General features: G+C 32.8%; 1 protein-coding gene across 2 annotated transcripts; it reads left to right on the top strand.

Moving 5' to 3' along the window:
- Nucleotides 4,515-6,176, top strand: LOC109226274 (zinc-finger homeodomain protein 2-like). Of its 2 annotated transcripts, none has more exons than XM_019391062.1 (2): nt 4,515-5,040; nt 5,838-6,176. In XM_019391062.1, exons 1-2 carry the CDS (start codon nt 4,632-4,634, stop codon nt 6,107-6,109), a joined length of 681 nt encoding a protein of 226 aa, XP_019246607.1. In that variant the 5' UTR covers nt 4,515-4,631; the 3' UTR covers nt 6,110-6,176. The 2 variants fall into 2 exon arrangements, with proteins under 2 accessions (XP_019246607.1, XP_019246606.1); XM_019391061.1 differs by having other exon boundaries at nt 4,515-5,049.

The raw sequence follows: 17,911 nt of genomic DNA, 5'->3' as shown, positions 1-17,911 counted from the left end.
TTTGTGTATATATGGATGTTAGGCTAAAACAGTCCGTAAATATTTTTAAGGAATTTTTACATTCCTATACCATATAGGAAACCTTATTACCCTCAATGTTTAAGGTTTGATATAATTACATTTAGTATACCAAATTATCAATTCTATACCATAGTATTTTAAGGGTACAATTAATGCAGCGTATATCCCTCCTTAATTCAAGGTACCGTAAATCCCACCCCTCCCACGTTTCTCTCTCCCAAACCCTCACCCTCACCCACGTTTATGTACTGTTATTAAACATAAAAACCTATGATTATGGAAACATAGATTTGCAGCATATTAATGTAAAAACCTATGATTTGCATTACACAACGTATGAGAGTAAACAAAACATTCCCATTTATATAGTAGGTAAATTTCATAATTTGCTACTGTCCTGAAATTACAAATGAATGTGATCTAGCGGTTACGGACCAGCTCGTGTTGTAGTATCAAAGTGAATTTAGAAATATTATATTAAGGTAATTGAAATTTCTGATACTGCATGTGAACAGTTTGCAGCTTTAATAACCATCTCAACTTTTAAAAGTTAAAATCAATCTATGAATAGTTTGACTTCACAAATTTGGTCAGATTGATAGTTGAAAAGAGGAAATGTTGAACGGAATAGGTTAAAAGGAGTAGTTTAGTGTGTAGTAATTGATGAATAGAATGGCTTGTCACAAACATTAACGAAATCAATGGGAGAACAAAAGTAACTTAGAGTGTATTGATACAAGTAACGGAGTTGATTAGCTTAATTGGTATTTTCGACATAATTGCGTTTTTTGCAGAAGATTTCGTAGAAGTTTTAGTCGTTTTGGATTTGTGAAAACAGAAAACAATGCATCTACAATCAGAATACAAATAATCTACAATTCATCTACAAAATATCTACAACTGGGTATATTGAATTTTAATATCCCAATTCCCATTCGATTGTAGTTTAATTGGGATTTTCGACATAATTGCTTTTTTTGCAGAAGATTTGTAGAAGTTTTAGTCATTTTTTATTTATGAAAACAGAAAATAAAGCATCTACAATTAGAATACAAATAATCTACAAAATATCTACAAACTGGGTACATTGAATTTTTATATCCCAATTCCCATTCAATTGTAGCATAATTGTGATTTTTGACATAATTGCGTTTTTTCAGAATATTCGTAGAAGTTTTAGCCGTTTTTTATTTGTGAAAACAGAAAATAAAGCATCTACAATCAGAATACAAATAATCTACAATTTATCTACAATTTCTGCAATATGTCTTCTTCTTCTTCTTCTTCGAGTTTCAATCTGAAATTCAGTCAAAACCGAGTCTAATCTTCACCAAAACTCCTCAAAATTGAGATATAAACTCCAAACCCTATTCCCGATTATTTTCAACAACACCCAATCCAAACAAATAATGATTTTTGAAAACCCAAATTTGAATTCAAAGCTTTCAAGCTTTTTAATGGCTGTCAATGGTGGAAAATATCTGGAAGAATATTTACTTCCATAATTGTAGCGCGCGCGCAGATTCTTTTAACGGATCAAACATCTGTTTTGTCGTAATATGTTAACAAGAATTTATGAGGTATCAATTTGGTTATTAGCAGAATCCGCGGTTAAGGTTTCTGTATTCATCAGAGAATTGGCGATTGGTTTACGCGCTTAAGCAACACAGCCACACATCTGAATGTTCATACACAAAATATATCTGGAAGAATATTTAGTTCCAGATTTGTAGTGGGTCTAATTAGGAAGGTTTCAGCTCCTAATAATTGGTATGTAATGAATGGTATATATTTTGTAGAATAACTGTGAACATGGTGGGTAAATATGAAACTATGCACATTTTTGGTAATAAGGTTTCATATATGGTATAGGAAGGAAAATGTCTCTATTTTTAATGGTGTGATATTGTCCGTTTTGGGCTAAATTCATACGATTTTCCCCAAAACGTCTCAAATCATTAAGAGATCCATATACCTTATATGTAGGCTCACTTTGTTTGCACACCCAACAATCTCCCTCTCGAACTAAGTTTCATGGGGCTCATTACCACGATCCATGCATCTCTCTCTCGAACCATGTTTCACGTGGCCCATTACCACGATCCACAAGTTAATTTTCAAGATTCATTATGTGCCACCCATATTGTTAGAGTATTATGGCAACAGAAGCCCGCAACTAGCTACTTCTTGTCTTTGTGCATCTCTATGTGGCCCATTACACCGATTCATGGGTCTCTGCCTCGACTAAGTTCCATATGTCTCACTACCACGATCCACGGGTCAATTTCCATGATTGAATATGTGCCACCCATATCGTTCGAGTATTATGGCAGCCAAAGCTAGTAACTAGCTTCTTCTTGTCTGTGTACGTCTCTGAGCTTGTAAGAGGAAGTAAATCGAGCTTTACGCCATCACTCTGTCAATGCCATAATATACTCGTCCTGCTGAATCTGAACCCCAATACCAATTGTCGGGCTAAACCGGCCCACAGATATTCTTAAAATGATAAATATTGTCCGATTTGGGTCAAACCAACACAGTTTTCCCCCAAAAGACCTCACGCCATTAAGAGATTTCTACACATTATATGCAAGGCTCTCAATCTCTTTCGCTCCTAATGTGGGACTTTGTTCGCACACCTTACAGTATATACATATATAGGGACGGATCCAAAATTTAAATTCAGTTGGTTCAACATTTAAGATTTGTAGTATTAATTAAACTCATTATACTTTTCTTAGCACGATAAATAATTCAACTCACTAACTATAGATCGTAGATTCACCTCTATTTTTCTATATTTCTGTAAGATGTAATCAGTTACATTTGTGGAGAAGTAAAGAAATTCAAATAAATCAAGTGGATGATTAAAAGTAGACAAACTACGACTTCGAATCTTAAAAATAAAAACAAAAATAAAAATAAAGAATAAAGAGATAGAGAGGCAGATTAAAGTTTTTACGGTCCCCCTCTCTCTGCTTACTTTACCGTGCGATGAAAGCAATGGCAATCCATCAAAGAGAAAATTTTGATTCTTTCTCGTTTAGAATGTACTATTTATTAATAAGTCAGTAATTCAATTCTCTCTTTGTGCATGTGAGACCGGGCATAAAATGTAGTGAAAAAGGATATAGGAATAAATTAAACCTATTGGAACATAAAGGAATGGAGATGAAAAGAATTTGAATTTTTTTGAAGTCAAACTTAAATATTCAGAGATTACTTTACTTGAATTCTTAGGTGGTGAATTTAGCTAAAGAAGTTAAACTAGAAGTTCATTGTTAAACTGGAAGTTTAAATTTTAACTTTATGTTCAACAAACAACTTAAAATGTAAGAGAACTGAAGATAGTGAAATTGCATATTGCACATAATTGTGAGTTTGACTAACATATGTGGTATACCATATTTAAAAATAGGCACGGTGAAATTCATACTCGAAGATTAAGAGCCCGGTTGGACATAAGAATTTATTTAGTTTTTTCCGAATTTTTTTTACTTTTTTCGAAACCAGTGTTTGGCCATAAAATTTTTAATTTCACTTGAAGATGAATTTTGGAATTTTTTAAAAATTTGAAAAACTCCAAAAGGTTTTTTTCGAAATTTTCACTCAGATCACTCACAAACATTCAAAAAAACCTCAAAATTATATTCAAGTCCAAACACAACTCTAATTTCAAATACCATTTTCACTTAAAAGTTATTTTCCACTTTTTTTGGAATTTTACTATTTTTATGTCCAAGCGCCCAGTACCGTTTGGCGTCAGTAATATTTCAGTATATATGCATAAATACTAAAGTTGAGGAACTTTGATATTTAGTGGACGTTTAAACATAAGAATTGTGATATTCCGAAAAAAGTGAATTTTTTTTCAAGTTGAAAAAGGTATTTGAAGATTAGAGTTGTGTTTGGACATGAATAGAATTTGGAGCTATTTTTGAATTTTTGTGAGTGCTTTGAAGTGAAATTTTTAAAAAATAACTTTTTGGAGTTTTCAAATTTCGAAATTCACTTCGAGCGAAAAAAATTAAAATTTTATTGACCAAACGCTGATTCCGAAAAAAAAAATTCAAAAAAAAGAATCTTTTTATGGCCAAACAGTCTCTTAAAATAGAGTATTTCGAGCAAAATAACTACTCTTTGTTTCGAATTATTTGGATAAAATTTATGTTCAAATACAACTGTATATTGTAAACTCTTTTGTCACAATTTATGTAATACTCCTTTAGTCTTCCAAAAATGACGATGACCTTTTTTGTATTTAAAAATACTTTAATTTTAAATATTTTATTTTATACTCAATGAGACGATTTATACTCATACAAATTTAATTAACTTGTTTAATTCATAAATTCCAAAATATTCCTTTTCTTTTTTTGAAAATTCATATCAAATCGAACACCGTCACATAAAATGAGACGCATGAAGGGTAATATTTTTTTCAATTTTAATTTTTAGGTAATTTGCTTTTTCACCTTGTGTCAAATACTGTTTAAAGCCTAGTAAGTTGAACACTCATATTCCTAATCCCACTATTTTATCCGAGGCAAAAGGAGTATATATTTACAGGCACAGATTATTGGATTAGCTACTGAATTTAGCTAAATCCTATGGAGTTCGAAACTCAAGATGATCAGAAAGAAATTAGAGCTTCACCAAATTACAACTCAGTACTCGAAATCTCCAACTCAACTGATGAGCCCAAAATGCCGAGTAATTCCGACGAGTTGATACTCGACGCGCCGCTGCAAATGAGGAAACCCAAGTACAAAGAGTGTCTTAAGAACCACGCCGTTGGTATCGGCGGCCACGCTGTTGACGGCTGCGGCGAGTTCATGCCTGCCGGAGAAGATGGTTCTCTTGACGCTCTCAAATGCGCCGCCTGCAACTGCCACCGTAATTTTCACCGGAAAGAGACGCAAATCCACCACCAGCCCTACTATAGACACCCACCGTGTGGGTACTTTCAACATGTCATGCCACAGCAGAGACCTTTACCCCTGCCGTCAACTTCTGGAGGTGGTGGTGGTAATGTGTTTTGTTTGTTATAATTAATAATTAAAGTAGTTCTGGTGTTTCATAATTAGTGGGTCAAAACTCAAAATTTAGAGTTTAATTTTTATATATTAATGGAGTAAAAAGTATGTAGTACAATCATCTTATATAATTACACGTAAATTTCTATATTAAATATAATTAACAATCTGATAAAAATGAAAAATAATTTGTTATAATAAGTAAATTTGACATTGTTAGTGTAGAAAAAAAATTACTCTATCAAATATATGTAATTTAAATCTCAAAATTAATATGTATGTAGACTATTAAAGCTTTCTTGCATAAATGCAAGGTAAGGCTACGTACAATATATCCTTGTGGTCCGACTCTTCTTCGGACTTCGCGCATAGCGAGAGCTTTGTGCATCGTGCTGTCCTTTTTAATAGTATAAAGCTTTCTACAACAACTCAGTAAAAATCCCATAAGTAGAGTCTGGGGAGGGTATAGAATGTACGCAGACCTTACCCCTACCCAGGGCGTAGAGAGGTTGTTTCCGAAAGACCCTCAACATTATAAAACTTTCTAGAGTAATATTTTAGAACGACTTTTAAAGTTACTATAATCCTTCCCAAAATTACTACAAGTCAGTTCTAAAATTACTACCTGCTGAGGGTTTATCAAAAATAATTTCTATCTTCACAAGATAGGGGTAAGACTGCATATATACTACACCTAGGGCCCACTTGTGGGATCACACTGAGTTTGTTGTTGTTGTTCTAAAATTACTACTTATCTGATTTCACTCTAAAAATCAACAGGTGGTGGATATAGGGAGGATCAAGAAGAAATGTGTAACCCTAATAACAGTGGGACAAAGAAGAGATTTAGGACGAGATTCAACCAAGAACAGAAGGAGAAAATGCTGGAACTGGCTGAGAAATTAGGGTGGCGAATTCAGAGGCAAGATGAAGGAGTTGTGAAGCAGTTGTGTAATGAGATTGGTATCAAAAGGCATGTTTTCAAAGTTTGGATGCATAATAACAAACTTACACTTGGTAAGAAAACCCTAATACAAAGTACAAACCCTTAATTATTCCCAGCTCAAGAAAGAAGCTGAAAAGGAAGAAGAAACACACCCAAAAAAAACATTTTTTAAGGTACTTTCATTATATATATATATATATATATATATATATATATTAGTTACTAGTATGTTCAATTAATGAGTTTTTTTAATATCTAGAAAAACAAGTAACTTTCGGAAACAACCTCTCTACCTGCACAAGGTAGGGTAAGGTCTGCGTATATACTACCCTCTTCAGACTCCGGAAATATACTGGGTATGTTGTTATGTCGTTGCTAGCAGAGCAAGTAAAAAGAGTATGCCAGAAGAGGAAGACGAAATTTATTTGAGATGCTGGTGGTTGAGAGTGTTTTTTCCTTTTCTAAGAAGTACTTAGTAATTTTTTGGCCAAAGCTTTGGTCTTTTCTTCTAGTTTCACTTGTTTTCTTGGAAATATATATCAATATATGTTTAGGTGGGAATGTTGAATGCCTCATTATATATCTAATTTGTCCTGACTATGAGTTTATGAATGGATTAAAGGGTATTCATTATATTTATCCCTAATTTTCATCTTTTAAAAAGATGACTTTGTTGCAAGCTGCTTAGTTATAACATTCTTGATCTAACTTCTGTATGGAAACTTAGCTTGTTCTTCCTATTAAGGAGCACCAATATATGATAGGTAAATTTATGTGAAGCCTAATGAGTGAAAAGGAAGGGTAGCGTTGGAGCAATAGTAAAGTACGAGTTCAAGCGGTGGAATTAGTCACTAGTGATTGCATCGGGTAGATTGTTTACATCATATTCCTTGAAGTGCGGTCCTTCCCCAAATTCTGCGTGAACACGAGATGCTTTGTGCACCAACTTTTGCCCTTGAGTGAAAAGAGTTAGGACTATAGGATGGCATTTTTCTGCTTTCATTGTTAACCTGTTATTTGTGTGAGATCATTCACATGAATGTCAAGTAACCAGTTTTTTGTTCTAAATCCTCCAAATTTTGAGCTAACTTGACAAAATGAGTGCACTTTTGCTCTTTTTCTTGCAACCCTCCGTTCAATATGGTGCTTTCCGTTAGGTCTTCAATGTCATGATCAAACTAGTGCATGAGTGTTTTTTTATTGTTTTAGCTAATCTTCACGTCCTTCATCCTCTCCAAGAAGATGGTAATTTCAGCTTTAAATGTGTCGTGTTCGAAATATTAATCGTTTTGTCAAAATGAAATTCATTATTTATTATTTTTTAAATTTACCTTCGATTCAATTATTGTATACGAATAAAGGATCATTTAGACAAATACTCTTAATACACTCCTAATTAATAAGGTCAATAACATATGTCTTTGTCAAAAATGTACTTAGAAAATATAGTGCGTCTCAATTCCGATCGAGAGATGTTTCTTGAATTGCATGTACCATCTTCTAGTCGCGACGGTGAAGACAAGTTTCCATTTTTAGTGCCGGAAACATTTTTTTTTTTTTACAAAATATACTACTATAATTATTTGTACTATCAGATCAGAAACAAAAGAACCAAATATGTTTGGTTATAGAGGGATCTGAAGTAGCAGAGATGAGGATGTTGAGATGGATGTGTGGGTGTACCAGGAGAGATAGGATTAAGAATGAAGCTATCTGGAACAGAGAGGGAGTAGCCTCCATGAAGGACAAGATGCGGGAGTCGAGGTTGAGATGGTTCGGACATGTTAAGAGAAAAAGCATTGAAAGAGTTTGAGAAGAGGTCGAGGTAGGCCTAAGAAGTACTGGGGATAGGTAGGCGAACAAAATCACACAACGTAATAAAAATCTAAGAACAAAACCACAAAACTACATGCATGTCCCTTCATATTCTTAGATTTTTATTACGTTATGTGGTTTTGTTCGCCTCAGATATTGTATTTCCTGTTGCTATTATTTGGTACTACCTATACTTTATCTCTCCCTTTTTCTTTTTTCTTCCTTCCTTGCTTTCCTCCTCTTCTTCTTGCCCTTCCTGAGCGAGGGTCTATTGGAAACAACCTCTTTACCTGCATTAGATAGGGATAAGGTCTACGTACAGACTACCTCCCCATACCCTACCTGTTGAGATCATACTGGGTTTGGGTTTGTTGTTGTTGTTGTATTAATTCATATCTTACGGAAATATTGTTGTCTTGACCTCAAATAAAGTTATGAATTTTAGAGTACAATTTTTCTCGGGAAGATACTGCAACAACTACTGCCAGGAAAATTCAAGTCCAGTGGCGGGTGAAGTCCACGTACATATCAGAAAGTTGATTGATAGAACCAAAGCTTGATCAGAAATTCCATTTCTCTCTTTTTTCCTTTTTGAACATCATCATCTTCTTCTTATTCCCTAACTTTACTTACTTTTGAATGTTTCAAATGGAACATGTGGGGGACTACAGCAACACAAGATATAGTCTCATGCATTATAATATTCCTACATGTTTGTTTTTCTTGTACTCCTTTTGTAGGTGCATTTTTGTTGTGGCTATCTGCGTTTCACGAGTCACCACATAAATAAGGAATATCTCCGCGACCAAATAAATAATATGGAGTAATACTAGTAATCTATATCTATATATATATATATATATTAAAGCAAGAAAGTTTGCATTGTGGTTAAGCCAAGTGGCAAGCTACTATAAAGCCACTTGGCAATCTTAAAGAATTTATGGGAGATTGTCAAATAAGGAAATATCACTTAAGAACTATATATGGAATTCCATTTATTGAAATTAAATTGAAATAAATTCTTTTTTTAAAATAAAGTTCAATCACTGTACTAATATTTTCTAACTGAAATTTTTTATTTGGAAAATAAAGAATTTTGATATCAATAGTATTTGGATTTCTTTTCTAATATCGAGTAAGAAGAATATATCCTACCGTAATCTAATGTGCAATTTTAATTATTTTAAAAATTCAATACTTTTTGATGAGTTGAAGAATATATTTTAAGGTTTTAACCTAAAGTTCAGAATGTTGATATATTTAATAATTTATTTATTTCATAATGGATAATCCAAAGTATCTGTTTTAGACTAAGTTTTCTGAATTTTAAACAAGTATACAATAAAAATAATTTTTTTAAAGGCTAAAAGCTTCAACAAAAATAACAATTACTAGAAGTTTAATAATAAAAATACTGTAATATTTTGGGTGAAGTACTATATAGTTTGATCATATGCACTTTTATTTTTGTCTATTATTGAAATAAAACACTAAATGAAAAAATTAAATACAATATCATTACTTAGTAGGGAAAATAATTTAGAAGAGGGGGATAAAGATAGTGTGAGAGAATTTATACTTTGAATTAATTTAAATGATAAAAGAAAGCAAATAAATAATTAATACTCAAAAATATTATTGATAAATTCAAATATTATATAGTCAAAGATTAAAAATAAATAAAATATTATTTAAGAGAAAAAAAATCATATTCATTATAGTATATATAATAGAAGTATAAAATAGGGATATAAAGTAGGTGACAAGCTAATAAAAGTTAAGTAATAATGTAACCATATTAAGTAACGGGTAACACAGTAAACAATAGACAAAGAACAAAAAATAGACCAATTTTTTTTAGCCTAAACAAATAATATAATTATAGATATATAGAAGGACTAGACATTTAAATTTGATATAAGAAATTTTTTTGAATTATTACGAGAAAAAACATATTATATGGATAATATCTCGCGGTTGAGAACATAATTTATAAACCTAAAATTTAAAACATTTACAATGAAATAACGCCAAGCAACAAATTAATAATATAAAGATGTAATTAAAATTGTCATGTAGTTAAGTTATAAAAAACATTAAAGTCAAAACTCTATACGAAAAAAAAAAGAAAAAAAATTAATTGCTTATTGCACATAATACTAATAATAAAATTACTAAAAGTGTAGATTTTATGGAAAATAATAAAAGAACTTCTTCATTTAAACTTTGGCATCTTTTGAAAAAGATTAGAAAAATAATATGATAATGTTTATATTATAGATACAACACGAAATATGAAAATAATTAAAATATTATATGATAGAAAATAATGTATATAGAGGGGAATAGAAGTAATGTGAAGGGGTCTACACTTTTAATTTGTTTAATAAAATAATTAAATAGGAAAAATAATATTATTGATAAATTTAAACAAAACAAGTGGAGCTAGGGAACAAAAGAACAAAGTTAAATTAATTTTAGGGTAATACAAAACTATATTTATTGTACTATACTACAAGTAGAGCAATGAGTAAGGACATTAAGTAACACGATAAGCTAATAAAAAGTCACATGGCAATATAGCAAGTGTGCATTATGGTTAAGCCAGTGCTAAGCTAATATAAAGCCACTTGGCAAATTATGACAATATTTTGTTATAGTACTTAATTTAAACTGAAAGACATGATATTTATTTAAATTTAAATTGAAAGATTGTATAAGATTCTTTTGAATATGAATGGAAAGAAAGTTAAATTTGAATTGATTGATTAATTAATTAGGAAAGCTAATCAACACAAAAATGTTCCAATTCAAACGGGAGGCTCAACGAGTGAGGCGAATTGCGAAATAATGAGAAAGAGTTTTTTGAAATTTGAGTTCACAACAAAAACAGCAGAAAAAACAAAAAACGTGTTTGTTACTAGAAATAAGACTAAAAATCTAGGTTCGAACCTATAATCATAATTACCGAGTTGTTGGATCAAAACTTAACTTTCGTAACTACCTTAGGGATAATGTTTAACTATGAATCGACTCAGACATTGGCTAAACAAATGTCAATTGTGTTGCCTTATGGTAAAATTAATTATCCAATATTTTATAATAAATTTTATATCTCAATTGTTTGGAAGCAATACATACATTTTTTATATTTTTTTATTTTTCTATTAGTGCTAGCAGTTGCTATGCTAAAATATATAAGAAGGAAGGATAGATTCTTCTCTAATGGCTCAGGTATGGACAATGACTTTTTAGCGCGTTGTTGATATTTATGTTCTCTCAAATTATATGAGCCAATTATTTAAGTTGGTAACTCCCAAAAGTTAGAATGTATTGGTCGTTAATAAATTATCATGTATGTATATATTAATTTATCATTGTGTAATTTTAGGCTGGTAGAAGTTGATGTTGATGTGAAAATTTATTATGTTGAGATAATAATATAATATATTTTTATAATTTAAATTAAGATATTACTAAATGTATTTTTATTTGTTATCACTCTATATAATATGACTTCACTCAGTTTCAATATAGATGAGATAGTTTGACTTGACACGAAATTTAAGAACGAAAAAGAAAACTTTTGAAACTTATGATCCTAATAGTTTTGTGGGCCATGATGTTTGCATGGGTGTAAGAACTTCTCATTATATGTAAAATGGGTAAAATAAAAATTTTAAATTTAAATTATTTTCAAATACAGAAATGTGCCATTATTTTGGAACAGCTTAATAAAAAAATATTTTATGTAAATTGAAAGGGAATGAGTATTTATTTTGAATCATATTGTATTTTTATTTGTTTGTATCACCGGCTATATATGGGGTTATAATATTTAAGTTTATTTCAATAGTTACTCATATAATTTGTTCTTTTTAATTTATAGAATTTAGCAAGATCATAATATTATCCGCACATCGTGCGGGTACTAATACTAGTAGTAAGTAAAGACAAAGAATTCAAGCATTTAACGGAAGTTTTTTTTAGTCGGAACGTTGTGTTAGTATCAAATGCAAACCATCATATCAAAAACTATAACTAATAACAAAGGCGCAAATTTATTTCTTACTAAGCCATCAAGCATGTGTCATGTTCGATCATGACTTCGACCTAGGCTTGTGGTTCCATCACCAAAGGCGAATTCATAATTTCAAAAAGATGGGCGCACTATTGTGAATAGGTGGATCTAGAATTTACAATTGACAGTATTTTAACTTTAGTCTCTGATCACGCCCAACTATGCCTTATAAAAAGGACTAAGCGGTCGTTGCAAATATAATCCGGTTTACAAGTCCGGAATCGAATCCCACAGAGAACTAAGTATGGGTGTTTAACGGGTGGGCCGGGCCGGGCTGGGTAGGGAAATTTAGTACCCGTACGGGTTATGGTCCGGGCCGGTTACGGGTTGGGGCATACCGGGTTTAACGGGTTCGGGTTCATCCGGGTAAAAATTGAACCGTAAGGGTTACGGGTTCATGGGGCCGGGCCAGGCCAGGTTTAATTTTTTTTTTTTGTATTTTGTATAACTATTGTAAGTTATATTAATATAAAGTAAAAATATAAAGAATACAATGAAGATGGGAAAAAATTGCACTTATAAATTGCAAGTGCTACATTTATTTCAAAATTCAAACTTACAAATTGAAAGGTTTACATTTAACAACAAGTAAATTAACCAAAAAAGAGTAAATTCAAAGGTTTTGCATTGCCTTTGTAAGTTCTTCATAATCAATATGAACTGAGTGACCTTCTTCTGGAGTGTTAAATTCGGATGGGTTACCATGTGTTAATATATCTCCAAGTTCCTCGTCTTCTGGGTTATCAACATCTTCACGTCCTTGATTTCTTCGTTCCGATCTAATCTAATCTCTGAAACATACTAAAACTTCCAAAGCATTGCTTCCCAATGAGTGACGGGTGTCTCCAAGTTGTTGTCTTGCTTGGCTAAATGCACTCTCTGATGCAACTGTTGAAATTGGCACATTCAGCACGTCTCGAGCCATACCGAAAAGAACAAGAAATTGCTTTCCATTCTCGTGCCACCATCCCAACGGTGAAAATTCCTTTGTGCCAGGCTCATTTTGCTTCTGCAAGTAGAATTGAAGTTCAACAATGTTCCTGCTACTGGTTTGAGTGTTAGAAAATGTAGAAAAAATATTAAAACTATCAAGGCCTTCTTCATCATCCACAGTAGTAGAAGTGATACAGTGCATAGTGGGATTAACATTGCCTACATTAAGAGCAGCATCATCAATTACATTTGCATAATAACTATATAATTGTTGTAAAGATTCATTTAGCTTGTTCATACAAGCATAAAAATCTGGGGTTTCAGTTGGTCCAATCTCCATATAAGTATATAAAGCATTCATTAATTGGTGACAATCAGACATCTTAATACAAGGATTTAAAACAGCACCAATTAAGTAAACGGAGGAATTGGAAAGAAATATTTTTTGAATTTTGCTTGCATTTTTTCAACAATATCCCTATATTTTTCTTTCTTCTTAAATTCAAAGAGTAGAAAAGAAATTTCAGCTATATGTACTAAAGCCATAGTAATAGTGGGGTAATATGCTCCAGAAAACTCAACAGTAGCTGTATAAAATTTATGTAAAAATTTAACAAAATCATTAATGACCTCCCAAGTAGTAGTTGTTAACATACGGTTTGGATCAGTACAATGCGCATTAGCAACTTCAGTTATAGGGAATCTATATTTGTAGCAACATTTTAAAAATATATATGTATAATTCCATCTAGTAACAATTTCGTCTGGCATGAATCTGGGTTTAAGATTATACTGGATACACTTATTCTTAAATTCCTTTATTCTAGATTGTCTATTATTTCCTTGAATAACACCAACTGCTCTTCTAACATGAGTAATCTCAGTTGAAAATAAATTAAGGCCACTTTTAACAATTAAATTATAAACATGACATGCACACCTAACATGCAAAAATTTCATCAAGAAGTGGTTGCAAATGAAGTTTTAATATTGAAATTGCGGCATTATTGTTAGAAGCATTATCAAAAGACATACACAATACTTTTTGCTTGAGATTATAAAATTCAACAACTTCACAAATAGTAGTACTTATAAACGCAGCAGTATGACTCTAATCTTCATCATATTTAAAATACGTTTTTTGCATACAAGTATTATCATCTATCCAATGACATGTAATTGTTAAATAATTATTTCCATTAACAGCATGGCCAATATCAGAAGTTAGAGAAACTCTACAAAGAAGGTGGCTAAATAAATAACGTATGTATGTTTGATATTGTCCATGAAGTCTAAAAATATCAGATCTACAAGTACTTCTAGGGATACCTTTAAATAAAGGATTGTAAATCCTTTGAATATACATAATAAGATATGATGAAGAAGCAAAAGAAAAAGGTAGACAACCCAAAGCAATCATTTTTGCTAACTCCTCACGATCCTTCATTTTATCATATTTCACAAGACCTCCAGTAGTAGGGTTTAAAGTTGTTTGATTTCCATCTCCATCAGATCCCCATTCTATAGGATGCTCAATTCTCATATATCTACTAAGTGTCCCAGTCCCCCATAATTGTCCTCCAGTTTTATGTTTAAAAGTATCATTACAAAGTTTGCATTTAACTCTATCAGTACCTTCTATTTCGTTAAAAAAATTCTAAACCTTACTTCTTTTTCTACGATTACTAATCGGGGCCACATGTGGTCTACTACTAGCACCACGACCACCACCCCTGCTACCAGTTCCAACACTACTAGGTGTAAGTGGTATCTCATCTTCCATTTCTAATTCGTTATCTTCTATACCGAAATCTTCCTGAAATTGTTCATAATCTATATTATTATCAGGTAATGTTTCAGGAATATTTGGAGAGGTATTTAAATTACTACCAGATGTTGAAGCTGAAGTACTACCTCTTTTTTTATTTTCCCGATTAATAACCTTGTTACAAACTCTTTTTGCAGCATTAAACATATTGTAAAAATTTAACTACTGGCAACAATTAAATATGCAAATAAAATAGTAAATAAGAAAAAGAGTTGGAGGGAGTGCACCGAATTCGGCAATAAATTGAGCACTTGATGATTTCGCAACTCCAATGTTACCACGAAGAAACGTCAATTGTGCCAATTTTGAAGTTCAATTGTTCAAACTTCAAATAATAAATACTACAATAAATTAAATTCCAAAAAAAAAAGACCCAAATAGTTGGTTGCACTTTAATAGGTGGAGATAGAATAATGAGAGAATATGAGATTGAGATTTGAGATTGAGAATTGAGAGAAGAGTGAAGAAATGAGGAGGGGGGGGGGGAATTAATTATTTTTCAAAGGGGGGTTAATTTTTTTTAAAAAAAATACCAAAAATGGGCTAAATAGGCAATTCAGCCGTTGGGCAACGGCCATATTGTGAAATGGACCGTTACCAACGGTCAGAAATCTGAGCCCACCTTAAAAAAATATATTTTGTTACCGTTAAACCGGTCTGGGCCGGGCCGGGCCAGTTAACCGGTTGAAGAATACTGTTCATTGATCGGGTTTGACCGGTCCGGTTAACCGGTGGTTCAAAAATGAATGGTACAAATCGCCCTACCCCTATAACCCAGCCCCACCCGCCCCCCTTCTACCGGTCCGGGCAGGTTCCGGTTTTAACCGGTCTGGGCCGGTCCGGAACCGGGCTGACCCGGCCCGTTAGACACCTATAGAACTAAGGCTTAGCTACAGCTGTTCAATATTGCTAAGAAGACAAGCTTGAATAATTCCTAACTTATAGATATTAATGTTCTTGTGTTTAACTAATTACCTAACAAATTAAAATAGTAAATTATCAACTAAGATACTAAGGGTTAGAGACAAGATTAAGGAGGTCTAGAGTTATGATTTCCCCTATTGTCGGAATCCTTCCCGCTACGTTTTCTATAAATTCGCCTAAGTATTCTCTACCGATCATGAGCGCTCTGACTGTCGTAACTCTCTCCCGAGTAATTACCATAATTTACTAGACATATTCTTCCGAATTACACTAGCTGGCATTAAGTATGGCTCATGTGGATCGCACCCAAGGTTTCGTTATCCCTAATCCCACCTTTAAACCTTCCGTATTGGTCCCTCATATACGTTAGGAGTGATGTTGTTCAACAACTACCTAAATATGCACTCTCTAATACACACTAAATAGGCAAAGTCGATTGAGAGCTCTTCAACCAACCACAATAATAACGTAGTTGAACAAATAGAGAAAATACTACAACAAATCTATATTAACGTAACAGGAAAATCATCCTCCAATAGGTTCCATCAAAACCCTAGATAACAAATTAGCTATTCATAATAGTAAAAGCATAACTACAACACTAGAATTCATAACCAATAATGAAAATAGGAAGAAGGAAGTGAAAAACTCGTAGAAGAATTCTTCGCCTTGCTCCTAGTGTGTTCTTGCCTCCTTAGGTCGAATCCCTGATCTCCTTAGCCTCCTTAGATCTAAATTATGTCAAAAATATGTCAAAGGTCCTCAAAAAACTATTTTTCCATGTATATATACCAAATAGGGTCGGGCCCAAACAATTTCACCTTCTCCTACGCGGAAAATGACACTTTTTTCGGACATGACGTGTGTGGCCGCGCTTGGACCGCGCATATCCACTTTGATTCTGCCTGACGAGCGCGTCCGCGCACTTGACGCGCACTTTTCTCCCTGTTCTATTTGGAATTTAGAAAAACGTAAAACATGAAAGTTGTAGCCCATTGAGTTAGCTTTCCAACTCTATATTGCGGAGACCCAATGGAGTTCTGAGCAAAAAGTTATGTGCATTTTACTAACACTGCGCATTATGCTTTCTTGATTCTTTTTCCGTTCTAAACTATCATCCATTGATCCCCGAACTCGATCCCGGATTATTTCCTTAGGCTTTTACTCAGATTTCAAAGCTCCAAATCACTTAAATTTATTCCATAATATCTACATAGCTCGAAATCACTTCTACAAGGCATAAAACACACCATTAGTGCAAAACACTAGCGATTAAAGCTCAAACTCAATTAAAGCGCAGTAAATTAGAGTGTAATAAGTGACTAAAATACGTAATTATAGCCTATCATCAACACCCCACACTTCAACTATTGCTCGTCCTCGAGCAATCAAACTACACTTTATATCGACATGACCTTTTTAAACAATTCTCCTAATTCATCACACCAAGAATAATTAAAATAGACTAAGCACAAAAGCTTAACATCTTCACATCAAGATTTGACTCACAAGTACCACGCATTATTCACAACTCGCCCACTTACTCTAACATAGAGGTCACTGACATTATCTTTCCTTCATGAATCAAGTGCCCTCACACAACAAAAGAATGTAGTTCCACACAATAAAATTTAAGAACACGTAGGAACTTAAGATAGAAAGAATTCACTCACTCTCATAAATAACATTCATATGCCACAAAAGATGCACCATAGGCTTGCCCGTAGTGTACTACTCTACTAATCGAGCTCATTCAATCTAGGATCAATAAGGACTTTATCGGTTGTAATGTAGGTTGCGGGACGGGTAGGATACATTTAGATATAAGAGTGACTACACCTCCCTAAGCACTTTAATACATATACTTTAACATTCAAACCCCATACTTATGTCAAACCAAACTCCGCCTTCACATCAATGTATATTACCCCATACTTCTTTAAGCACAAACATCAAGAGCCACCACTTATCAAGGAATGTTTTTTTTTCCACAACAATACAACTCTTTTTTTTTCTTTTCTTTCTTTTTTTTTTCTTTTTTTTTTTTTAAATCCAAGTGGCTCTTACTTTTTCAAAACAGTGCACCTTTCTCCTTATTTCATTAGTTCCACTCAAAAGCCAGACCAACTATCCCACACTTTAACTTTTACACAGTTCATAACAATTCGAGTGCTCATGAGAGGTTAGAAGGTTCAAATAGATGGTTAATCAATCAAATAGGTAAGACTTGTAATGTGGTTGCCAAAGAAACAGGATTACAGGCTCAAAGGGGTTAACTACGATACATAATAATTAGGCGGGTAAATTATACATATCTGGCTCCACAA

The sequence above is a fragment of the Nicotiana attenuata genome, chromosome 5 (genome assembly GCF_001879085.1).
Source record: "Nicotiana attenuata strain UT chromosome 5, NIATTr2, whole genome shotgun sequence".
Taxonomy (NCBI): domain Eukaryota; kingdom Viridiplantae; phylum Streptophyta; class Magnoliopsida; order Solanales; family Solanaceae; genus Nicotiana; species Nicotiana attenuata.
The sequence above is the reverse complement of the archived record's forward strand: the minus strand, read 5'-3'. Positions and strand labels throughout refer to the sequence as shown.